The sequence below is a fragment of the Panthera leo genome, chromosome D1 (assembly GCF_018350215.1).
Source record: "Panthera leo isolate Ple1 chromosome D1, P.leo_Ple1_pat1.1, whole genome shotgun sequence".
Classification (NCBI taxonomy): domain Eukaryota; kingdom Metazoa; phylum Chordata; class Mammalia; order Carnivora; family Felidae; genus Panthera; species Panthera leo.
Genome location: NC_056688.1, coordinates 44,160,361 through 44,187,151, shown reverse-complemented (window position 1 = coordinate 44,187,151; position 26,791 = coordinate 44,160,361). Strand labels below are relative to the sequence as shown.

General features: G+C 36.3%; 1 protein-coding gene across 3 annotated transcripts in view; it reads right to left on the bottom strand.

Moving 5' to 3' along the window:
- Positions 1–26,791, bottom strand: part of GRM5 (glutamate metabotropic receptor 5) — a 512,152-nt gene that overhangs the window by 129,038 nt on the left and 356,323 nt on the right. For all 3 annotated transcript variants that reach the window (XM_042906834.1, XM_042906835.1, XM_042906836.1), the window contains exon 3: positions 7,914–8,149. In XM_042906834.1, the coding sequence (XP_042762768.1) occupies positions 7,914–8,149 (236 nt within the window). The remainder of the gene's footprint in view (positions 1–7,913; positions 8,150–26,791) is intronic.

Genomic DNA, 26,791 nt, shown 5'->3' with positions numbered 1-26,791 from the left:
CTTATTTCCACATCTTGGGGGACAAGCCAGATGGGTGTATCGTTTACTCAAACTGGAGGTACATAATGGAGAAGCTCAAAGTTTGGAGCTGTGGTTAGAAAAGTTATAATGAGGTGAGTTTTAGATATGTAAGTTGGAGGTGCCCTCAGGACATCCAGGTGAGAATGTTTGCGTGTTAATGTCATAAATGACACCTCTGGAAGCTACTGGAAGTGACAGGGAGAAATCATAGAAAGGAGATGGTAAATGAATGTCAGTGGGTGACAGTATAACTGTAAAGGAAATGGGTCCTTAAATTGGTTCAAATAACTGTATAGGAAATGGGTCTTTAAATTGGTTCAAATATAGAATAGGATCCAGTTACCAAAAAACAGTTTTAATTTAATTAGCTGTAGCTTTTATTACTGGGTTAAACAATTGGAAAAATTAAACTATATTCTTTATACTTTTAACTTATTATTGTTACTGGTCATTTAACTTATAATTCAAGTCTAACATGATTGTTCAATTTAAGTAACACTTACTGAAATTGGGCTCACTGTTAATAGTATATAAACCTGGATTCTGTGAAAACCACATAGTTAAAACACTTAAGGGTATAGAAATAGTTTGACTTAATTTTTTAAATGCTTAAAGATAAAAACAGAAATTAACAAAAGTATGAACATTTTGGACATTATAAACTGCAGGGTTTGTTTATGCATCCAAATTGGGATTGCAGGGGAGTGACAAGATTAAAATATAAAAGAGGGACCTCTGGTGTTATGTAGGGTGGAGAAGAAAGCACATGAACATTCTTTTACTATATAACTTTAAGAGGCCAAAGAAATGCAAAAATAAAGTATTTTCAAGGCAGTGAAGATGTATGGACTCAACAAAGACAAAATGAACAAGCAAAAAGGAGACCTATGAAAGTAGGCAGGTGTCACCCACTGCTTTCTCATCGGAGGGCATCTGCAGGTTCTGGACCAGGCTGCCAATCTAACATGGTCTGCATGAAGGGACATTAGTTTTCTAGGGCGGCCATAACACAATACCACACACTATGTGGCTTCAAACAGCAGAAACTTATTCTCTCACAGTTCTGGAGGCTCAAAGTCAGAAGTCAAGGTGTCAAGAGGGCCATGCTCCCTCTGAGACTTTTGGTAGAATCCTTCCTTGCCTCTTCCTAGCTTCTTGTGGTGGCCATTAATTTTTGGCATTTATTGTCTTTGTGCTGCATCACTCAAGTTTCTGCCTGTGTCTTCCCCCTGCCACTTTTCCTGTGTGTGTCTGTCTCTGTGTCACTTCTCCTCTTTTGGGGGAATAAGAGCCCATCCTGGGGCGCCTGGGTGGCGCAGTCGGTTAAGCGTCCGACTTCAGCCAGGTCACGATCTCGCGGTCTGTGAGTTCGAGCCCCGCGTCAGGCATCTGGGCTGGCTGATGGCTCGGAGCCTGGAGCCTGTTTCCGATTCTGTGTCTCCCTCTCTCTGCCCCTCCCCCGTTCATGCTCTGTCTCTCTCTGTCCCAAAAATAAATAAAAAAACGTTGAAAAAAAAAAAAATTTAAAAAAAAAAAAAAAAAAAAAAAAAGAGCCCATCCTACTTTAGTACATCCTCTCATCTTAACTCTGCACTGATGCTATTTCTCAATATAGGCACATTTTGAGGTTCTTGGAAAGTACATGAATTGTGGCTGGGGAATATATGACTTCACATAGTATCTGACACTTCTGGAAAAAAGAGAAGCCAGAAGTACTTTTGGATATTAAAATGATATGGTATGTCAATATATAAAGTGCAGGAAACCTAACCACATGATAGCTTTTTTCCCTTGTGATTCACTTGCTGATTCTGGGGGCTGCATGAGGCTCAAGATTTTGAAGAGGAAGGCTGAAATGTCCCATTGTTTTATACTATTTGGAAGAAAAGCCCCACCTGAGGATTAGAAACTGCTCAAACTTCAAGTAGTCTTTTCCTCACAATGGATGCCAAATTTAGAAACAGTATGGTATAGGGGCCTGGAGGAAAAAATCTCAAAAAACAACAAAAATCTGACTGAGTCAGTCATCCAGGGCATAGGATATACTATCTAGATTCCCCATCAAAATTCCATGTCAATTGTTCCTTAAAGACACTTTTAACTACAGGTTGACTATTTCTGTCTTATATTGCAACTTATCTCATCTCAATTACTTTGAACCTGGAAAAGGCAAACCATCATTGGGGGAAAATAATATAAACTTCAATACAACAAAGAAAATATGTTGTATCAGGAAGCATGAAATGTGACCAATGAAAAATATGTCAATAGAAGACTGACAGAAGATCCAGATGTTAGAATTAGAAAAAAAGGGGCCTTAAAATAACTATAATAACTATGTTCAAGGACATGGAATAAAGGATTGAAAAATAGATGAGAAAGAATACTTCAAAAGAAAATTAGTAACTATAAAAAGAATTAAATGGGCATCTGGGATTGTAAAACAACATATCTGAAGTTGAAAACTTATTTTGGTTAACAGCTGACTGGACATAGGTGGATACATTGTTAGTGAAATAAAAGACAAAATAATAGAAAAGAATCAAATAGAAGAACAGAGAGAAAAAAAAGATAGGAAAGAAAGTCCAGAGAAAAAGTCACCTGTATGACCCAGTCAAATAATCTAATAGGTATATCTGAGCACAAGAAGGAACAGAGAGAGAAAAATGTGGCAGAAGGAATGTTTTAGGAAGTAATGTCTAGGAAATTTTCAAAACTGATAGACATTTTTAATCCACAGGTTTAAGAAATCCAAAGAATGACATATATAAAGGAAATCACACCTAACCTTATCACAGTCAAATAAAAACTTAAAAAAAATTTTAAAGCCTAGAAAAAAAGACATGTTGCCAAAAAAAAAAAAGACACAACATTAGAATGATGGTTAAATTTTCAATGAAATGATGGAATCCAGAGAAAAAAAAATGAAATGCTGTTTTCAAAGAAAAAAAAAATGAAGAAAACTTGGAAATACAGAATGCTATCCTTGGTGAATACACTCCTCAAAAACAAAGGGGAAATAAAGATATTCTCAGAAAAAAAAGTCAATATAATTTGTTGGCAGTAGATCTATATTGTAAGAAACACTACAAGAAATTCTTTAGGCTGAAAAAAATCACAGGTGAAAGCAAGCAGGTAGAAGGAATGAAAAACACTGGAGTGGGGAAATATGACTGTTAACCATTTAGAGCAACAATATGAAGAAAGTCATATATATGTATATATATATATATATATATATATATATATATATATACACACACATGTGTATATATAATATTTATATTATTATATTTATATATTTTTATATATAATACAGATAAAAATAAATTATATGGCAATTGCAAAATATAGTATGAGGGGATAAACAGATGTAAATATTTGCAAGATTTAAATTTTTTTTAATGTTTACTCATTTTTGAAAGAGAGAGAGACAGTGTGTGCATGAGAGGGGGAGAGGCAAAGAAAGCCTGGAGACACAGAATCTGAAGGAAGCTCCAGGCTCTGAGCTGTCAGCACAGAGCCCTATGTGGGGCTCAAACTCATGAACCATGAGATCATGACTTAAGCTGAAATCAGACCCTTAACTGACTGAGCCACCTAGGCACCCCTGCAAGATTTTTTAATATAAACAAGAACCAACATAAAGTTGTTTGTATTAAAGATTCATTTAGTAATTTCTGTTGAAAACTCTAAATGAATTATGCTGAGATGAAACAAAATTATTAAGAGGGGTGATAGAATAAGGTAAAAAAAAATATTGATTAATCCATAAGTAGGCAGTAAAAGAGGAATAAGTATTAAAGAACAAAGTGGATAAATAGAAAACAACACATGAGAGGGATAGGAAATAGGAATAAGCTATTCTCTAAGTGGGCAATTTTCACAATACATATATCTACCAAAGACTCACCTCCACAGTATATAAGGAAGTCTTAAAATAGATGTTAAATGATAAACAATTCAAAGAAATGTGCAAAAGACCTGAACAGACACTTTACAAAATAGGATGCCCAAATTTCCGATAAGCATATGAGAAGGAACTTAACTTGGTAATACACATGGAAAGGCAATCAAAATCACAATATGATACAAACACATACTCACAGAATGTTTAAAATACAAAAAGATAGTACCAAGTGTTGACAGTAGTGCAAAGCAACTTGAAATTTCATACATTTCAGTGAAAGGGGAAATTAGTTCAATTACTTTGGAAAACTGCTTGGCAATTTCTAATAAAGCTAAATATATATGTAGTCCATGATGTAGCAGTTCCAGTACTGGGTGTACATCTAACAGGAATTAGGATATAGGTCTGCCATAGTATATGTACATAAATGTTCATAAAGTATTTATAATACCTAAAAATGTAAATAATCCAAATGTTTATCATATAGGAGAACTGATAGGTAAATTCTGGTAGTATATCCATACAAAGGGATATTGCACAGCAATAAAAAAGAATAAACTACGGGCAACTGGGTGGCTCAGTCAGTTGGGTGTCTGACTCTTGATTTTGGCTTGAGTCATGATCCCAGGGTCATGGGACTGAGCCCCACATGGGACTCTGCACTGAGCATGGAGTCTTCTTAAGATTCTCTCTCTCTCTCTCTCTCTCTCTCTCCCTCTGCCCCCTCCCTTGCACATGCTCTCTTTCTTTCTCACTCTCTCTTTCTCTTTTTCTCTCAAAATAAAATAAAACATAAAAAAAGAATAAACTAATACATGCAATGATGGGATGAAAATCACTACATTACTTTGAGGGGAAAAGGCCATTACAGAGAAGCAAATAATGTAAGTCTCTATTTATATAATGTATAAGAATAGGCAAGACTAACAGGCAGTGAAAAAATTCATATTAATGGGGCATATTCTCTATAAGGCTACTGCTAGTTCTGGACTACTAGATTTAGATACCTGTCCTAACTTTTATTCTTTGCCTTCAAAGAATCTCCCAAGACAAAATAAGCAGTACTTCAGCTATGGGTATTTCTATCCTTTGTGTGAAGCCATTTTTCTTCTTGAATTATCTATTAGATTTAAGGTACTGGAGAAAGTGAGCAAAGAAAAGCTTCTTGATTGACATGAATTGGAAACTCCTAAAATTAACACTCCAACTCAAAAATGGTTGTCTTATGCACACTCCCTGATGAAAGGGCTTAAGTGCATTATATTTAGGAAAATGCTGGTAATATTTAGTAATATTATAAATATGAGTAAACTATTTGGGGCCCCTTAGGAGGTGGGGATAAAGATGCTAAGAGGACGTGTGAGTGAATAAGGAAATACAGTCAAAAGTAGAGAGTAGTGAACAATTAGGTATCTATTATGAATTCCATAGTAACGTACAAATAATTTTAAGATTTTTCCTTTTTGTATCTTTGACCTATATATTAACTATAATATAAAGCAAATCTTATGGCAATTTTTAAAAATTGTAATATTTTATCTTTTTAGCATACCATACTGGTTAAACTTCAGACAAATCTGAGTTCAATTATAAGTTCCAGTGTTTAATAGTTAGCTGACCTTGAGCAAGCTATTGTTTTCTCCTAAATCTTCATTTTATAATCTTTAAAATAAAGATAATAATATTATTTCCCTTACTGAAAATAATAACAGAGGTATTACACATAAGTGTCCATGTATGTACAAAATGACATCTCTTGTCGGATAAGATTCTGGGGGCGGGGGGAAGTGGCTAACGAGTGCTTTCCAGTACTGGAGTAAGGAGCCAGTTCTGAGCAGAGAAATCATATCTGGGTATTCATGTGTAAGACAGAGATCAACAGCAGGCTAAAAGGGAGGATTTTACAGAACGTTTTCCACAGAAATAATGTTCTTTGGAAATCAATTAAAGAGTTTTTTAAAACTATATCTAAATAAAATCTCCAACAGTGGGGAAAAAAATAAGAGAAACAAAGAACCATTTCAAAGGGAAGACATTTTAGACAAAAAAGAAAAGGAAAATAATATTGGCACAAAAGAGGAAGAGGGTGAGGATCAGTTGGAAACATTACCTTAGACACACTGGTTAGGGACTGTCACTAACTCTTTAATAAAGGAGAACTGGAGATGAGATCAAATCTATTGCTTATACTTTATAACTCCTCTAGTGTAGCTACATATAGAAATCTGTACACAACCATAGAACTGGAATACAGAGAGGCATAGCCCCCAAATCTCAAGAGAGGAAAGAAGTCTGTGTCCATCAGAAACTAGATAGAATGATGAAAGATATGACATTAGCTATAAACATTGAAATTGTGAAACAGAAGTCATCATGCTGTTCATTCACATGTATTTTTTTCATGAAAATAAAAAAAACAAACCAAACCAAAGGAAATGAATAAGCATTTGAAGATTTTGGACAAGCAGTATCTGAAGTCAGAGAGAAACAAACACACACACCATACTTCTGCGATTTCTGGATTTCACCGATCAATACAATATCCCACACTTCAGCATCTTTCTCCCCCCTCTTTACTCAAACAGAAACTGACATAAAGATGCCAAGTTCTTATTTTACCAGATACTGATATTTAAAATAATCACAAATCATCATTCACCCCCTTCTTAATTTCACAAAAGAATGTAGTGATACCAAAAACATGACGGACATGAACTGGGAGGGAAAGTGCATTATGAAAAAATTCACTATATTATTTACATTATTCTCATTTTTTGTGCTCGTATGTGACAACTTCTCTGTGCACTGAATTGGTTTGTGGGCCATAATTTCAACCCCACTATCTCAATGCACTCCTGTATTCCAGCATCATAGATAAAGGTACCCATATCACCAATTAAAACACTTTACTCCTATGCAAATGCATATGGAGTTCTTGTTACACAATGTGATGGTAAGGAAGTATCAACAAATCACTTATCAATTTTGACAAACCTTAATTTTTGCAGGCTTTGACATACAGATCAATATTGGCCGTACCTTGGTTACTGGAGTCAAGATTCCCTTTCAATGTGCAACAAATAATTGCAACTAAACCCTGTGTTTAACTCTTATAATATCATTTATAGCACTGAATTACAACCAACATTGGCTGGCATGATTATCTCCCTTCTAGACACTAAACCTTTTAAGGCCAGGAACTAGTTTTCCTCACCTTGTTATCTTTACAACTAAAACAATAGTTGGAGGGAAAAAAAGCAATAGTTGGTACAATATGAGTCCCTGTAAGTGTAGAAGAATGAATGGCAACATTCAGATTATGTCTCCTGAAACATAATACCCTATCCCTGCTCCTGTTCTATATATTGATGGAAGTAGGAATTGGCTCTGTCCTTTAATATTCACCTGATTCAGTGCAAGAGCAAGAGAGCAGGGAAGGGGCAGAGAGAGGGAGAGAAAGAGAATCCCAAGCAGGCTCCACACCATTGGTGCAGACCCTGATGCAGGGCTCAAACTCACGAACCATGAGATCATGACCTGAGCTGAAATTGAGAGTCAGATGCTTAATCAACTGAGCCACCCAGGAGCCCCCTTATTCATTCTTCAGAATATGACACCCTTACTAAGTGTTTACCTCGGTGCTAACTGCTGAAGATAATCAAAATGTGCAGAGTGTAGTTCTTGCCTTCAGGGATGGCAATCGCAGTTCCTCTCTGGAGCTCACATTACCCTCTTAGCACAGTGCCAATTTCTTGAATGATATAAATAACAAAATTGGTTTAAATCTCTGTGGAGTAAAAATTTGCTCTGATATGTTCTTAGTGAGAATAAAGCCTGTTTATCACTGTAAGTGGCAATAGCCCCTCTGTTTATGTAAGAGTCCTCTTCTCCAACAGATTATAGCCACTATCCCCATGACACAGTTTACATAAATTGGAGCCCTAGCCTTATCCACTTTAAATGAAACAATAAATCTGCTTACTATTGCATGTCTTGTTGTATTTGCTGTTCTCCTGTGCAAACCCTTCCAGCCGGCACTGAAAACGATGCTGCCAAAATTCTTGAAACCAAGGATTTCGAAGGTTTGTTTCTGGCCGAAGCTTCAGATAATAATCATCAAACCACTTGACATCGGGAGATTGAAGCTTGATTGTGATTCCACCAACAGCTTCTCGCTGATATCCATCTGTCACATCATACCTGTCAGCCCAGCCATCACTGTGGGGAGACAAAAACCAGCTCAGCTTAGAACAGATACCTTCTAAGCCAATGATTCCATTTGCTTTCCTTTTGAAAAGATCAGTAATTAAATGGCTACTCAGCCACACCATGGTCCTACATTATACTTACATGATTACTGAGATAGAAACTTAGAATAAAGAGTATAATACACCATGGGAATTTAGGGTCTAAGAGTACTAGAAGGCACCAGTCTCACTAACCTCAAACTGTGGAGAATAACCTAATACTTTTGGCAGAATGTGACTGGTTTTCAGACACAGTATACGTATGGAAGCTGCATGATATCACCATTCAGATTATTTACTGAATGCTTAATGGCTAAGTGAAGTTAACTTGAAATCCATTCTGTTCCTTTATAACAATTAGTTTAATGACCATAGGGTAAAAATGAAAATATCTCTAACATACACCTAGTATTAATTTAACCATCCTATGACATGATATTCATTGTTTTCATATTTTACAAGTAAATAATAGAGAGGTTAAAAATACCTGCTGATTATGGTCATTCTGTTAAATATTGATTCTTCAGCACCTCAAACTGAAATCCTGTAATCCACTGTCCATATACTCTTTCCTGTCCCATGGTACTTCTCTAATATATTTAAAATACACATATGGAATCATGTTTTGCATTGGATGGATTAAAAAAACTTCTTAACAGGAATGCCTGGGGGGCTTAGTGGGTTAAGCATCTGACTCTTGATTTAGGCTCAGGTCATGATCTCACAATTGTGAGATCAGGCCCCTCATCAGGCTCTGTACTGGGTGTGGAGCCTGCTTGAGATTCTCTCTCTCCCTCTCCCTCTGCCCCTCACCCGCTCGTGCTCTCTCTCTCTCTCTCTCTCTCTCAAAAAACAAAACAAAACAAAACAACAACAACCACAACTTCTTAACAATGGTATATCAAGCATAGTGTCAGGAATCATACTCTTCAATATCTCATTCTATCCACTGATCACTCAAAGTAAGCGAGGGATTTTAAGATAAAAGAATTAGAAATCGGAGACTTCACGTTACAATGGTATAAGAATATAATAGAACAAGAGGAAAGCACTCTAAGCTTATTTGGAAAACAAGTGAGGCACAACATTGGAAATAAAAGACATAAAAAGATGTTTATATCAAATTTGGGCACACCTTGGGGCATTCAGGACAAATGAGACTGACTTTTTCACCCTCTTCCACTGGAATAGGCACAACTTGTGCTAAGTATCTGCTGGGACCTAGTGGTGGTGTCTTTCCTTAGAAGAAGGCAAGTACTTTTTCAGGAAAGATAAGGAAAGTCAAGGGATATTTTAATACTGAAAAAAAAAGTAACAAAGAAGGAAGAGAAGGGGTTTGGAGAGAACTGAAGGGAAGAGTAGAATGGAACCTCCTGAATGCAAAGCAGTAAAGTTTTTGGAGTTACACAGGGTTGGGGGAAGTGGGCACAGGGGAGAGGAAGAAGGAAAGGATTTACATTCACAATCATTGTTTATTTCATCCATTTCAGATATACTTATCAGAATGTTAATTTCTTTTTATCTTCCTTCAAATGCATTTTTGTCTCTTATATATATTTTTTGTAGGTGGAGACCATGCACCAATATTTCGCATATAAAATCAGCGCTGGGGAAGGTATTATGTAAGTAATTAATTAAAATAAGTATAAAAAGCATGTACTTTTTTCCAGCATGTTCTGCTATACCAACTCTGACTTAAAAACTGATAATGAGAGTTTTTCCAAAGGTCACAGATTACTCATTAAAATATCACAGGGGCTTGGGATAACTTGAGATGTTTCCTAAGGCATCAGTGGGTGGAAGAGGAGAAAAAAAATAAACAAACAAAATAAACGATTTCTTCTTCTAAGTCATTTCTGACAAAAGATATTTCATTAAAATTATGGTGAAATTTCAAAAACCTTTGTGGAAGATCAGGAAAAAAAATAAGTAATGCAATATGTTTTGTCCCAGTGTTGAATTTGGTTACTTCACACATTATCTTCCCTCAAATTTCTCATTTTCAGCTGCAGAAGATTTTATTTAAAGCTGACAAGTTGAAATGATGTGGGCTTGTTTGCCTCATTTTCTCCCTCTGTTGTGGAGGGTTTATTATATCACTGGTATGAGAGTGTGGGTCTCACTGGCACTGGAGGAGATGCATGGGCGTATTGCAAACGGGGCAGGAAGCTCTGTTTGTCAAGCAGAGCCCCATTCTCCAAGAAGTGGTAATTTAAATTGCTCCTTTTGTTAATGCTAGCTCGCTCTTATGTAACACTATGATTATGAATATTACATAAGAAATTTAAGATTATAATGGGTCCAATTTACCCTTCACAATTCATTCATTGAATTTAATGGGGACTGTAAAAAGCTTGTCTTGATAAACTTTTTTGGAGGTAATATTTCCATAAAAAAATATCCACACCAGAGTGTGTTAATTGATTCATTTCTCATCATGTTCTTTAGCTCTTTTTTTTTCAGGTATAATTCTCTTTTCCATAGTTAAAAGAATTTGGCAAAAGATGATGTTTTATTAGCAGCCTATACATTTAGCTTGTGAATTTAAAACAATTTAGTTCCAGATGTTTCCATTCAACAGCAAAATAAAAATCATAGAGGAGTGTGAATGTAAACAGAAAATTCCAATTTCTATTTGACAAAACAGGGTTATTCTATTCAAATTTACAGGGGAATATCTACTATGCAAGTTTTAAGAAACTTCACTCCCTGCTGGCTAAGTTAGATGGTGTCATATGTCATTTAGGTTATTAAATATTAACATTTTCACAAAAAATGTGCTTTCAAGATTTGTGTTAAGATGATAGGGTATCTCTAAGTAAGGAATAATAAATCCAAATGCAAAATGAAATGCCAAGAAAAACTTGAACGTACTTTTCTATGATCTAATGCTTTACATTACACTGATAGACTAGACTGTCAAGTACTACCTAAATGCTTTCGGGGGACATATATTTTACCAAATAAGGGAAAAAAGTGGGGAGGAAGACAAGGAAAGAAACTAAAAATATACCATATTTAAAGCACTCTTCTAGATTTAGTATCTATCTATCTATCTTTATCTATCTATCTATCCATCCATCCATCCATCCATCCATCCATCCATTTAATTTCTCTCCTCACTGGTGGGCATTTTAACCATCTCCTCATAATACATTTCATTATTTTCCTTTCAATTCCTTGATATACAGTTAATCCTCATTATTTTAAGATTTATCTACTTGCTAAATTTATTTGCAACACCCAAATCAATATTCATGGCACCTTTGTGGTCATTTGCGCACATGCACAGAGTGGCAAAAATTTTGAGTCTCTGGATGTGCACATTCCCAGCTGAGGTTGAATGAGATGATCCTCTGCTTTCTTGTTTTAGCTTTCATATTCTAAACAAGTATCCTTTTCATGATCTATTTAGTATAAGGGTTTTTGTATTTTTTATGTTTTTTTTTCATTGATTTCACTGTTTAAAATAACCCCCAAGCATAGTGTTATCTAGAGTTCCTAAATAAAAAAGGCTGTGATATATCCTATATAGAAAATGCATTTTTTAAATCAGCTGCATGAGTAAAGCAAGTAATGAGTAAAGCGTTGTTTGTTATGAGTTCAATGTTAATGAAAAAACAGTATATATTAAAGAAGAAATCTTATTCAATACAGAAACACGCATAAAACAAGGTTATGTACAGACTAGTTGATGGGAATGTTGTGACCAGAGGCCCATAGCAATTTAAACCTGTATCTTCCCTGGGGGCAATGGTCAGTATTCACTGATTTGGTGTTTGGTGCATGTTTATGGAACATAAATACTGTGAATAACAAGAATTGAGTACACAAATATATTTTTAATTTGAGTGTTGTTTTAGTCAGGCCTCCAGTTTTTCTTTGACTATGGAAACAGTGACTTGGACATTTGAAACAGGAAAAATATTTTTAGATTAGGTTGGCTTAACTAAAGGAGGAATCTTTACTATGTACCCATTCTCAAAACACCTCCTCAGTAGATACCTTAGACTCTTTATATTCTCCCTTTAAATGTCTCCCTGAAGACATCGTTAGGACACATTCATCTAGCAAGAATTTATTTTCATTTTCTTTTCAAGATTGCATTACCAAAATATATATTCCTATTCTATGATATCCCCTTCTTCCTTTCTTCTCTCAAGCCTCAATTCTATTATTTCACATAATTAGCAATTCGTGAAAATTGAACTTTTATGTGTTTTCAACAGAAGGTTCTTTTTTAACAAAATTGACCCGAAATCTCCAGTTCTAATTCATCTTCTCCATCTCTATAGCTTTCCTTATTTTCATCAACATTTATTAAAAATCTATCTACCTCAGACTAAATTATTTTGTGGCAATAAACTGTCAATATTTCAGTGGTGTAGTACAAAAGTTTATTTCTTGCTCAGCTTTTAGATTCATTACAGATGGTCTCTAACTCTACTCCATGTCGCCTTCATTATGAGACATAGTCTGAAAGAGCAGTTTCCTCCTGGGACGTGGCCAATCTTGTAGAAGGAAAAAATATGCAATGGTTCTTAATTGTCTACTCAGAAGTGGTACAGATCACTTCTCACATTTCATTGATGAAGGCAAGTCATATGGCCAAACCAGACCTAAATGGGACAGGTGTGTATGATCTTTCCCACACCAGTGAATGCTGTGAAGAAAAATTCACTTCACCATATTTATGATGTATTGAAATTGTACTGAGATGGAGAAAACATAAATTAAATAGGTATTAGATACTACACACCAGGCAGGGCTCACAGTCTAGTAGAGGAATGACAGAGGACAGACATATAAATGCATATAAATAAATGTCGTCGCAGGCATGAAACAACAGCAATGGGAGAGAACATCAGAAAACAACTGACTAACTCTATGTAGGAAGATCAGTTTTAAATGGAACTTGACACATATGGGTAATGGAGTGATAACAGTATTTTGAAATGGTATTTTCTAAGACAAGAGAAGGTATTTGAGATTCAGGAAGTAGTGACTATGAAGCACTGCAGCTGTGTAGATCACCTAGGGCAATGGGCCAATGAGAAGTCAGCGGGGGAAGACCAGTTGCGAATGGTCTTTTATATCACGCCATCATTACCTGACTTTTTCATTCAGGTAACAGGGAGCCAATGGTGGCTTTTAAGGTGGGAAATAAAATGAGGAGCTGATGAGAATTGGATGAACTATGGTAGCAGTGTGACAGGTTATAGTGGTTGTACATCAGTGTTAAGGGAATCGAGTTGCAAAATGTGTTGCAGGTCAAGGAAACTGATGGAGGCCTGAATTTCAAGAAGTAGCAGTGGGGATGTGGAGCCTTATTTGCAAGGAATTCTAAGAATCCCTAGGAAGACATGTATGGAGAATAGAGGTAAAGGGGGATTTTGTGAGTTAGAGGAGACATTAACAACAGTGTAAATGATATTGCAGCTCCATGTCCTAGGCTGTGAAGTAGAGGAACAGAATAGGTTTGGGCTGAAAAAGAAAGAAAACGAATACAAGGTGGGGTCTCTGATGATTAGATTTCCCCTTAGATGCTCTCTAGTAGTTCCTTTCTCCTGAATTTCTACCTATTCTTGACATATACGGTTGATTTGAATGTTAAAAAAAAAAAACAAGTTAACAATTTTCTTATCTTTGGTCCAGTACTATATTAATCCACCCCATTCTATTATGTTTAGTTTCTTGTATGCTAAACAATAGTTGTTGGCAATCAGAAAATGAGAAATAATGAAAATTACAGAACTCCAAAGATTTGATACTCTATATCATTATGTCCTTATAAGAGAAATATTGTAACCTTAGAATTATTATTTTTATCATTTATTTTACTAAATTACATATATATAAAGCAGATCAATACTTAATGGTTATAAAATAATTACTTCAAGGTTTATAACCAATAGATTTAATATCAAAATATGTTTCTGGAATGTGGAAGCCCCTGAGGGCTACATGTCAAAAGGAATAAAAAATATTGGAAAATTATGAAGAAAAAAGATTTATTAATTATCAAATGTTAGAGATGTTTAAATTTTATTTTATTTTTTAAATTATTCTTTTAAAGTTTTGTTTTTTTTTTTGAGAGAGAGGGAAAAAGTATGTGCATGCACACAAGCAGGGGAGGGGCAGAGAGAGGGGGAGAGAGAAAGAATCCTAAGCAGGCTCCCCACCATCAGCAAGGGGCCCAATACAGGGCTCAAACTCACAAACCATGAGATCATGACCTGAGCTGAAATCAAGAGTCAGACACTTAACCAATTGAGCCTCCCTGGCACCCTGATGTTTAAATAATTTAAAAAAAGCATCTCTCTTATCAAAATCTAAAGCTGTATAATACAGATGATATAATCTTTTCTTCCCTTCCTCATTTCCTATTAATATATTTTAAGTTATTTACGCTATGGAAAACAGAAAAATATATGTAGTGCCAAAAACTGCGTTGCATGATCCTTTAGTTTCAGTTTCCATGTTCTATTCATTATAATTCATTAATTAAATAAGCATTTTGAAGATCTCTTCTATGTGTTCAAACTGCACTGTGGTGGGTTCTAGTGCATGCGCTCAAGGAGCCAACAGTCCATTAGGCATGACCTGCCTGAATGGGTTATGCTGACTTCCAGCCCACTAGATGTTTCCTCATCTATCCTTCAGACTGAACATCCCTTTTCCTTTTTATTCAAACTATATGCAAACAGTATAATTCATTAGGTTTCCAGTCACTGAAACATTACTTATTGAAAATCACATTCCTATCCTACCTCCCTGAGATTATTCCCCAGTCACCTCAATTAGTATTCTGGGTGTTTCCAAACTCTCAGTCCTTAACATTTACAATTTCTTGATTTATTTACATGGAAGGCTAATCACATACAATGGGTATGGATTTCATTAGTTGAACTCTCTCAGACAGCAAGATGATTATTTAGTATAACTCCACAGAGTTCTTGAGGAGGCATCTGCTGTGGGCAAACAACATAAAAAATCACCTCAAAGTCTGTTTCAAAGGGAGAAATACCAGACTAAAATGTAAGCATCAGAATGACTATTCCTAGAAGTTAGCAGCCATTAAATTTCTGTCAGGGGATGTGGAGGTGGGGCTGTGCCAGTCACACGTGATCATTCTTCAGTCCTGCTTTGTCATAGTATCCACGCTGCAGAGACTAAGCACACACATGTTGTGTATCAGAGACATGACACATTGATTCCTCTGCCTCAAATATGTCACATGTTCACACCTCCAGGCCTCTGAGTACACTATTCCCTCTGCAAAAGTGTCAGCTCTTCAACTCCTCATGTGTTTTCTGATTTGATAAAATCCAACATCTGTGAAGCCAACAGACTGGGCTAGAATGCAGCTTATCAAAACCTTCTTGAGCTTCCCTGGGCTGAACAGTTTTCTCCTCTCCACTTCCAAGATTCTGGGACATTTATTGATTTATTAATTGAACAAGTATTGGGTAACTAATATTCTAAATGTGGGAGTATACAGGTGAACAAGAAGATGAGATTTCTGCTCTCGTAAAGGGAATATTATGATGCTTTTAGTTTTGCATTTGTCATCATATTTATTTCTGTCTCTCCAAGTCAACTAGAAATTTTATATTTTGGACATCTCATCTTTATGTCTATTATAAAGCCTGGAACATACTAAGCACACAAGAAATGTCTAATATAACTTATTAGAAAATTAGAATTTAGAAATAAAACTTCAAATTATAGAGAATTCTTTCCAGATAACTGCACATATTCATTTTTAATTGAGAATGCAGTGCTGTCAGATGCACCTTATAAAATATCTCTGAAAAGCTGAATTGATTCCCCCCTCCAAAATGGTCCTCTCCATTTTCTACCTGATACTATTAAGGTTAATGAGTACATTCATTAGGCTGCATCCCAGCATTTTTTTTTTCCAAAATCTGTTCACAACCCACATAATTATTATGGAAACTGCTGTTCTACCCACATGTAATCATCATCCTGCCAAATCTTTCACCAATAGCATTTTAGAAGATATTTCAGGATTTTTTTTTTTTTAGTGGGAGTCTACTGACTGCTTGGTTGTCTTCATATAATATTTCTCCCCCCCCCCCCGGGGGGGGGGGAGTAGGAGGTCTTAGAATCTAAATAGTGAAAAACAAGGAAGGATATTGAGCTTTTCGATAAAAGTTCTTACGAATATATACCATTCAACACTAATGAATTGTTTAATTCTAAAGAGAAGCACAATGCAGAATTTTCAAGAAAATGGTTATTTACTGAGAATAACTGGGGTTTATAAATCTTAGTTTTTCTAATCCCCAAGGCTTTATAAAGAATAAGTAGATGTAGATTGGTGGAGCTATATTAGGACATTCAAAAGAAGAACAAAAAGTCAGGAAGCTAAAATTTGCTATGTCTCTAGCATGGGGGTCAGGTGATTTCCATTTTATTACTTTTCTTAATTCTCTGTAGGCCTTAGCAGTGACTATTTTTAGCCCTACTTTCTACTGCTGAGGAAACTGAGGCTCTGAGGGATTAAGGCACCTACTCAAAATCTCACAGCAAATATAGAGGGGATTTAAATCCAGATATTTCTAGCTGCAAAACTCCAGTGCTTTCCATACCTCATAGAGTCTCCAAAGTAAGACATACAGTGATGACAGCACTGAGAAATACTTCCTAAGGGTACCATATTTAAGAGGCATACAATGAAGGATAGGGAGCAGAGTGTATGGCTGGGGCCACATAGGTAGAAATTTAACATGGCACTCAAGATTCCTGCTCTCTGGTGTACTAATTACTAATTAGTGTACTAGTGTACTAAACACTAATCTAGATAGGTGCTGTTGAAAAGGAATCTCAAGATGTAATTAAGGTCACAAATAAATTGATCTTAAAATAGTGAGATCAACCTCAGTGAGTCTGACCTAATCAGGTAATCCCTGAAATGTGACTGGCTGTACCTGGGCAAAGAAATTCAAATATGAGAATGATTTGAGATGAGAGAACTGGAGGAGACGCTCCACTGCTGGCTTCTAGTGGCTTCTAGAAGCTGAGAGTGCCACCTGGCTAACAACCAGCAAAGAAACAGAGATTCAGGCTTGCGTCCAATAGGAACTGAATTCAGCCAAAAACCTGAATGTGCCTGGAAGTAGATTCTTCAAAAAAAAAAAAAACCCTCTAGACAGGAATGCAGTTCGCCAATACCCTGATTTCAGCCTGTTCAACCCTGAGTTGTGAACCCCCTTATGCCATGAATGGACCCCTGACTTCCAGAAAGTATGAAATAATAAATAAGTATTGTTTTAAGCTGCTAAACTTGTGGTGATTTGCTATACTGCCATAGAAAGTTATTACTCATTCTCCACCTTTCTTCTACATTTCTTCACTTGGAAGACTGAAGCACGTTAATACTGGAAGGGAATGCAAATGTAGAGGTTTGACCAAATTCTTGGTTTTGTCACAAGAGACAGGCTTCCAAAGGCTTGGGGATTCACCAAAAATTACAGAGAGTATTTAATATGTTGGAATCATTGGAACATCCAACTTGCTTCAATTTAGACTTTAGGATGGTAGGCATTCTCCCTTCTGGTTTAAAGACCTGCTTCTCAGGGGATGCTTCTTTCCCATACATATTCTTCACAGAGGAGAAGCTGAGAAAAATTTTTGTGAATAGATTTTTTTGTGAGCTGCACAATGTATTGCTTCCCTTGTCATATTATAGCTGTTTGAGGCAATTGTGTAAAATGTACAATATGGTAAGATAATTGATTCAGTTAAATAGAGAAAGTGCGTTATGAGCAGGCTATTTTACCCACAGCTTTCTATAACCTTTTTCATGTTTTCTCATGAAGCTTCTGTACTTAGGATAACCTTCTAGTTTTCAGACCCCCTTTCCACTGATTTCCTCTATTATGCTGGTAAACTAAGCATAATGTTCAGAGTAATAATTATTTATAGAACATCTATGAAATTCCAAGAAATAAGGCATATTTCATGATGACGCTGGAGAATATACTCACCCCCTCCACTCCACACACACACCAATGTGTTTTCTTCTTTTATATCTTAAAACAGGTCCTTCAGATCTAATATATTTTCCTCATACTTTCCTCAACCTTCCTGTAGTATTTAACCTATCCTTTCATTTAGTAAAATTTAACAAACAACATTGCACATGCTCATTTCTCTGCAGAGTGCCATGTATGAGGAATAAAGAGAAGAAAAGCTGTCATTCCTTACCCACACTTCAGCATTAGAGACAGGGAAATAACAGAGTAGTTACAGAGTAGTAACAGTAGTTAGGGTCTGCTGCCTGCCAGGCATTGATTGTTCTCAGCACTTTCTATATGTACTTCCTCTCTGCCATGTATTATTTATATGTTTTATATGTCATATGATATTTTATATCCTCACATTTTACATGAAGAAAATTCAGGTGGAAAAATCATAAATCACCCAGGTTTATACAAGATTCAAACTCAGTCCACCTAAACCTAGAAACCAAAACTGAACCTGTACAACCTATTAATGTGGTATTTGATCCCAATATGTGTTCAAAATTACCTGGTTTTGTACATGAGAGTGTACAGAGGAAAGAGTTATTTTAATTTCTGTTAAACACGCACATACACACACACACACACACACACACACACACACACACACACACACACATCTTGGAATTGGTTTCTTTTTTTTCCTCCTTGAGACTGTAAACAAAGAATTGCCTTAAACCACTGCATTCATCTTCTGAAAAAATGCTATCTTTGTAGTGTTAGAATACATTGGCACAGTTATTAAGAATCTTTCTACTCACAAGGATAAAAGCTATTAGGAGATGCTCAAGAGACCTTGGTATCTGTACATAAACACTGAATGGACTCTCTTCAGTTCACATTTCACTTTGAGGCAACATGTTTTTCCTTGACAAAATATTCCCATGACACCCACTGAAACCAAATCTGTTGTTAATGTCTCACATCTATCAGATATGGTTTACCAGTGAACACTTACAAGTGGTAGAAGACCAGTAAATAATCAAAAATTATTCTGGGTGTGAGATTAAGGTTTAGAAAGAATCATTCTTTAAGAAGCCAGACAAAACTCATAACCTCAAAGTCTGAACATTTACATGAATTTTGATGCTACAGGCCTAATAATTAACCCAAACAGGTGGAAAATGTAGGCCACAGATTAGAAACTAAACAGATACTTCCACTTTCAGCTATGATATATGATAGATTAGACAAACCTGCTCCTGAAGACAACTAGAAAATCTAGATAAACTTTGAAAAACATCCACTTATGCTTTAAGAAAGCTGTCAAGTCAGCCAGATCTCAGGGACCAAGATCCTGGAGAGAAAAAAAATGTACTGAGGTATGACTTTCCCTTTGAGGTAGTCATAATTCATTGAAAGGCAAGGTGAGTGGCTAAGAGGTTGGAACAAAAGCAGACGGTCAGGCTCAAAGTTTTTTTAAATTTTGGGCTAACATTACTCCAAAAACACTATCAGCAAATATCTGGGAGAGAAGAGAGCACAGATGTGAAAAAGACATTTGGTATTATTCCTCAATCATTTGCTTACTGGTAGGCAGTTGCTGTGAAGCTTAGAAGTTGAGCATAAACAACGGCTAAGAGGCTCGAATAGATGGCTAGAGTGTTACACATAGTGGATTAAAGAAAAAAGATTTGGACTTCTGGACCTCCAAAAAGAAAAACTCCCAGTAAATATTCCAGGCTTCCATTTGCAGTGCTTAAAGGCTATACCCCAGTTGTCAGGCCCCACCAGTAAGACAAACCCCAACAACAATGAGGCCCAACTTCAAATCACCTCAATGCTGAATTAAAATGGTCACTCTCTGTTATAACTCCTTGAAAAGCAAATAATTTTTGGAGGAATGTACTATTAGACATAGCTTCAGATGATCTCTACAATGTTTCATATACATTGTCTATCATTCAACTAAAATAAATTTAAGCAGTTTTTTGGGGTGGGTGGGTAGGGGTGAGACATAGAGGAAATCTATGAACAGATTCTAAAATTTGTATGGAAATATAAAGGACAAAGAATAGCCATTATTATATTGATAAAGAAGAAAAAAGTTGGGGAATGCACTGTTAGATACCCAGGCTTATCATAAAGTTACAACTTTATACAATTTTGTAGAGATAGATAAATAGACCAATGGAACAGAGTCCTACATTATACAGAGACTTGATTTCTGACAAAGGCAACACTGTAAAGAGGTACAAAAAATGTTCAACTAAATAAATTATTCTGGGTAAATTTATATCTATATGGAAAAAATCTTGATACTTAATCCATGCAAGTTAAAACCAGGCTGATTATAGATCTATATGTAAGTGATAAAACAATAAAGCTTCTAGATGATGACAAACAAAAAGGAGAATATATTCATCACCTTAGGATAAGAAAGATTTCTCAAACACAGCACAAAAATGACTAACCATAAAATCAGGATTATTAAAAGTATTTATAATGAAATTGATGTATTTATTTTCATCAAAAGATACCACTGGGGGCACCTGGATGGCTCAGTTGGGTAAGTGTCTCACTCTTGATCTCAGCTCATGTCTTGATCTTAGGATCATGAGTTCAAGCCCTGTGTTAGGCTCTAGCTGGGGAATACAGCCTACATAAAAGAGAGAGGCAAAGACAGAGACTACCGATTGAGTGAAAAGGCAGGCCACAAGTTAAGAGAAGATCTCTGGAGTGTGTGTGTGTGTGTGTGTGTGTGTGTGTGTGTGTGTGTGTGTGTAAGTCGATACATAGATAACAGATGGATTAAGAGATAGGTAGGTAAATAGCTGATAGATAATTTCAAAGTACTGATATCTAGAATATATGAAGAATTCACATAAATTAATATAAAAATAAGTCTTATAGGAAAAAATATCAAGATGTTTGAACACTACACTTCACAGAATATCTTTGAAATGGCCAATAGGTGAAACAAATGCTCCACTTCATACATTAGGGCAATACAAAGTAAAATCACTATGAATAGCATTACATGCCAACATGAATGGCTAAAGTTAAAAAAAGATTGGCAAAGTGCAGAATGAAATCTGGAGCAATTACAATTCTTCAACATTGACAGTAAAAGTATAGCTTGGTGTAACCATTTTTGAAAAGTAGTTGGCAGTGTCTATAACAACTGAATATAAGCATACACTATGACCAAGAAATTCCACTATTAGGTATGTCCCTACCAGGAATGCTACCATATACACACCAAAAGGTATGCAGAAGAATGTTTACACGAGAACTATTTGCAACAGTCTTATTGAAAACAACCAAAATTTTGATTGCCAGTAAAACAGCTGATAAATTGTGGTTTACTCATATATCTGTACTGATAGCAATGAAAATGAACAAGCTACTGCTACATGAAGCAAAATGTGTAATATAGACATAATATTGAGTGAAAAATATACACAAAACATATTATTCCATTCATATTAAATTAAGACAAAGACAATACTAACATATAGTGTTAGAAGTTAAGATATTGGTTCCTTTTGATAAGTATGCTACAGCTTTCCTCCTGTTATTGATTTACTGCTTCATTCTTTTGTGGTAGAAACAGATGTTTGACATAATTTCTATCTTCTTGAATTTGTGAAGATTTGTTTTGTGGCCTAACATATGATCTATCCTAGAAAATGTTTTGTGTGCACTTGAGAAAAATGTGTATTCTTCTGCTGTAGGAAGGAATGTTCTGTATATGTCTGTTAGGTCCATTTGATGTATAGTGTTGTTCAAAGCCTCTGTTTCCTTATTGATTTTCTGTCTGGATGATATATCCATTGTTGAGAGTGGGGTATTAAAGTCCCCAACTATTAATGTTTTGATGTTTATTTCTCCTTTTAGTTCTGTTAGTATTTGATTATATATTCAGAATTTATGATGCCGGATGCATAAGTATTTGCAATTGTTTTATCTTTCTGATGGATTGGCCCTTTTTATCATTACATAATAACCTATCCTGTCTTTTTTGACCATTTTTAACAAAGTGTATTTTGTCTGATACAAGTGCTGCTACCCCTGCTTTCTTTTGGTTTCCATTTGCTTGAATATCTTTTCCATCCTTTCACTCTCTGTCTATGTGTGTTTAAAGCTAATGAGTTTTTTGTGGGTAGCATATTGTTGAATCTTGTGTTTTTATCCATTCAGCCATTTTATGCTTTTTGATTGGATAATTTAATCCATTTATGTTTAATTATAGATAGGTAAAGACTTACTGCTGCAATTCTGTTGTTTTCTATTTCATTTTTCTGTTATGATTGAAGACTGGGTTCCAAAACTACCAATGGTCACTGGTTAGGCTCCACAGCTGCCTGTGTTCTCTGGTAAGGCTTCCTGGTTGGGCAGGACTTGAAGCTATATTTAGCCAGTAGTCAAGGGTTCAGATTTGCTTCCATGCCCAAACAGTGCCATTCAACAGGTTCCAAGGCTAGTATAGCTCACTGGCTGGTGGCCTGAATCAGGCAAAACTGTCCACCAAGCTCCCTGGCCAGGCAGACAGAGCCATAGACTCAATTTTGTGGACTGGCAGAACCATTGGCTGGGCTCTCTGCTCAGATGCCACTGGGAGAACAGCTGAAGGCTATGCTGTGGAGTTGCCCCAGTTCTCTGGTTAGACTTCTTGGTCATGTGGGTATGAAGGATATCTTCAACAATAGGTAGGGCTTCCAATTTGGTTCTCTGACTGGGTGGAGTGGCAGAACAAGCTCTACAACCAGCACAGCTCACTGGCTGATGATACCAACCAGGCAGAACTGCCCACTGGGCTCCTTGGCCAGACAGGGAAACTGGCTCAGCTCTGCAGTTGGGCAGAGCCACTGGTTAGGATCTCCACTCAGGTACAGCTGCAAGGAAGAATGTTGTCTGCAAGAGCTGAGTGCTAATTGCTAAAAACCCTAACACCATTCTCTGTTTCTATGTGGTCCTCAGTGGTCAAGCCTCATGGATTTCCCCAGCGATCCATGTGAGGTGAGAAGCAAGTGCACTTCCTAGAAAGCACCTTGCAACACTGGGGGAGCTGGATGCCTACCTTGGATTCTTTTTTCCCCGCTTGAGAAAACATAGGCTCAGGGACCCATCTTGCTCTGGAGCTGTGCTGGCCTGGGGTAGGAGTGATGGGGTCTGCATGTAGCTGCTCCTTTTGCCCTTACAATGGGTGCAACGTTTCTCAGTCTGTGTGCTCAAGGGAAGCTTCAGCTTCATTTTTGATTCTTGGATTTCCACAACCATGTCTTGTCTCTGGATAATTGCTAGTTGTGAGGGCAACTGAAGGCAAGAACAACCTATGTTGCTATCTTGATGACATCACTCTGGCCAGTAGTTTGGTTTTCACGTAAGTTTTAGACATGAATGTGACACAGTTCAATTTACAGTTTTGATAGATGATTCCTCTACACAAATATTTGAAGGAAGGCAAGACTTATTAGAAGGCTATTGCGATAATTCAGATGAGGACTGATGAGCATTTGAGAAACACAAGTGGTCACAGGGTCAAAAGCAAAGGATTAAAGTAAGAAATACTATATTTAGGTGTTCAAAGAGGCAGGGTTTGTCAATTAATATTCTGTAGACTCGGGGTAAGGTAAAGGAATCCAGAATGACTCTGAATCTTCTTCTTTTACATAATATATACAATTTAGTAAAGAGAAATGTACATTGAGGGTTTAGTTTTATTAGATATGCTGACTCTGAAATGTTTGTGAAATATTCAAGTGGATTATATCAAGAATGCAGATGCATATATAGTTTGGAACTTAGAGAAGTGTGGCCTGAGATATTTAATTTAAATTTTGTCAACACATTAGTATTTGGTAGAATTGTTAGGAGGTAATGTGAGTGTGAGAGTGTTTTGTGTGACATGAGCAAGGGAAAATGTCTAAGTCCAAATAATACCTGCATTTAAGGAATACTTGGAGGAGAAGATATGCTTTTAGGAAATTGATAAAGAAAAGATAAAGAGGGAATAGAATAACAATGAATGGTGTAGTGATGGGGAGTAGGGTACTAACACAAAGCCAAGAAAGGCAAGAGCTTCAAAAGAAACAATATAGCCACCAATGAATCCAACACAAAACACAAGACTTAAAAACTGTCCTTAGGATCTGACAACATGATGGGGATGTTCTAGCGGAGTAAGGATAGAAGCCATATCTCAGTGGAATAAGATTGAAGGAGAAGAGAGAAAGAGAGGGCTGGTGTGGGTCATGACAGAGTAGAGTTGCATGCTTTTCTCTCATAGTTCTCAACAGTTTAGAAATAGGGCTCCAGAAGGTGGATTATAGAATGGATTTGTCAAATGAGTGATATGTAAAGATCAGGTTTACAAGACATTTGAGGGTTAGGCTGAGGAACTGGTTTGAGTAATCAACTATGGTGTAGGATGATTAAGAAACTCAGGCTTGCCTGGAAGGAGCTGAGATATAGGGGAGAATGGATAAAGCATAAAATAAGGGCCTTCTGTGAGAGCAAGGGCATATGAAGAGGCAGTAAAAACAGGACAGGATGGTAAAAGCAAAAAATAGATTGGAAAAATGAAATTTAGGGATGATACAAGAGATTATTAAGAGATGACAAAACATGCTTGTTCAGAGAGTAGGATACTGACTTTCGTATCTCTAGATGGATGGAAGAACTGATGATGTGCCATTAGGCATATGCTAGGATAGACTGGACATTTATTTTCTTTACTCTTCTCTAATGCAAAACTATTCTTTTCGATTAAATTTCACTGCAACACATTATGTTTAAGCACCAATATATTATCATGTTAGATTATAATAAAGAAATTTTACAACTAGGGAAACTCTTTTTTTATTAAATTTTTAAAAATGTTTATTTATTTATTTTTGAGACAGACAGATAAACAGAGCATGAGCAGCGGAGGGACAGAGAGAGAGGGAGACAGAATCTGAAGCAGGCTCCAGCTTCTGATGCAGAGCTCGAACTCACAAACTGTGAGATCATGACCTGAGCCGAAGTAGGACCCTCAACTGACTGAGTTAACCAGGCATCAACTAGGGAAACTCTTGAGCAGGATTCAGTAAACAATGTTTTAATAACAGGGAGGTTATTTTGTTTGTTATTGTTATTTGTTTGTTGAGTTGTTTTAACCTAATGTGATGTGCATCTGTTGGACAGAATGTTTTTACCTAACTGGTACATGACTTTCTTACTTTTTCTGCTAACCAGAAAATCGCTGTTAATATCCATTCTCTAGAGCAGTTAAGATCTTATACACACATTCACATCCATGTGCACACACATCAATATACATGCTAACACATGCAAGCACACATATGTGCATGCACAGACACATGGATGCACATAAATTTGCACAGGAAAAATAAAACCAGTGTTCCGTGTAAGCATCACCTTACAGGATAACACCTTATAGGATGATTTGGAAAGAGACAAACAAAAATTCATTTGGTCCAAATAACAGACAGTATGATGATCTGCAGCTGTAAAATTACTGGCAATGAGTAGTACAAGATTTTAGTCACATTCAATCAGAAGAGTCAACCAAAAAAAAAAAAAAATAACACTCAGAATGTGAATTTAGGCAGTTCAGTTATTCTGCTCTGGAACTATGTCTAGTTATTAAAGTCACCCCAGAGAAGCCTGGCAACTTAAGAATAATTTATTTCTGAGAAGTAGATTCATTGGCTCCTCATCTTACCAAATTCATTTATTATAGATATTTTTAGGGGAATAAAATCCACTTTTTGGCTTGCTATTGCCCCTCAATGGTTTGAATGTACTCACTCTACATGTCTGAATGTTCAGTTAGAGCAAAAATTATGTTTCAGAAGGAGAAAGGGAGAAAAAGGTGTTCAGGGAAGTGTATTTTATTTTTAGTAGAAAATATGAACCTAGACAATGTAAGAGGAATAGAGATGGGGTGATAGGGCCCAATGGTTTATAGTTTAATGTCCATATCAGACCAGGAGATGCCATGCTATTTGGGGGGGGAAGTATAATTAAGAAGCATCTATGTGTTGCAGTGTTTGAAACAGCCGATGTGAAGGTAAGGCTCAGGCTTACAGAAAGAAGCATTGAGAAGATTCAAAGAAGTATGAGGGAAGAATCAGCATGTCTTATTTATATGGTAGATTGAAGAAATTGCAGAGTGAACTGGAAAATCACTATGGGTAATATTTGGGTGGTGAAGGGATGTTGACAGTCATTGACCTTTGCTGCACTGACTACTACTTCCTTGAGAATCTCTTATCACATGGCTTCTGTGGCACAACACTCTCCTGGAGCTCCTCTCACTGCCTTGCCTTCTCCATTCTGGCTGAGGCTCTCTACCTACACCTACACCTTAGGTACTAGTGCTCCCTGGGTTTGTCTTTGGTACTTTTTACTTGAACTTTCTTATAGTATCTCTTCTACATTTCATTCTATGACTTCAACTGCCACTTTAATATAATTACTTTTAGATCTCTACCTCTAGCCTTGTCCTTCTCAAGTTCTAGACCAGAGTATTCAACACCTAGGAGACAGCTGGATATAGGTGTACCTCCAGTACAATTTGCCCAAAACTACAATATTTATTTTCCCCCAAAGAA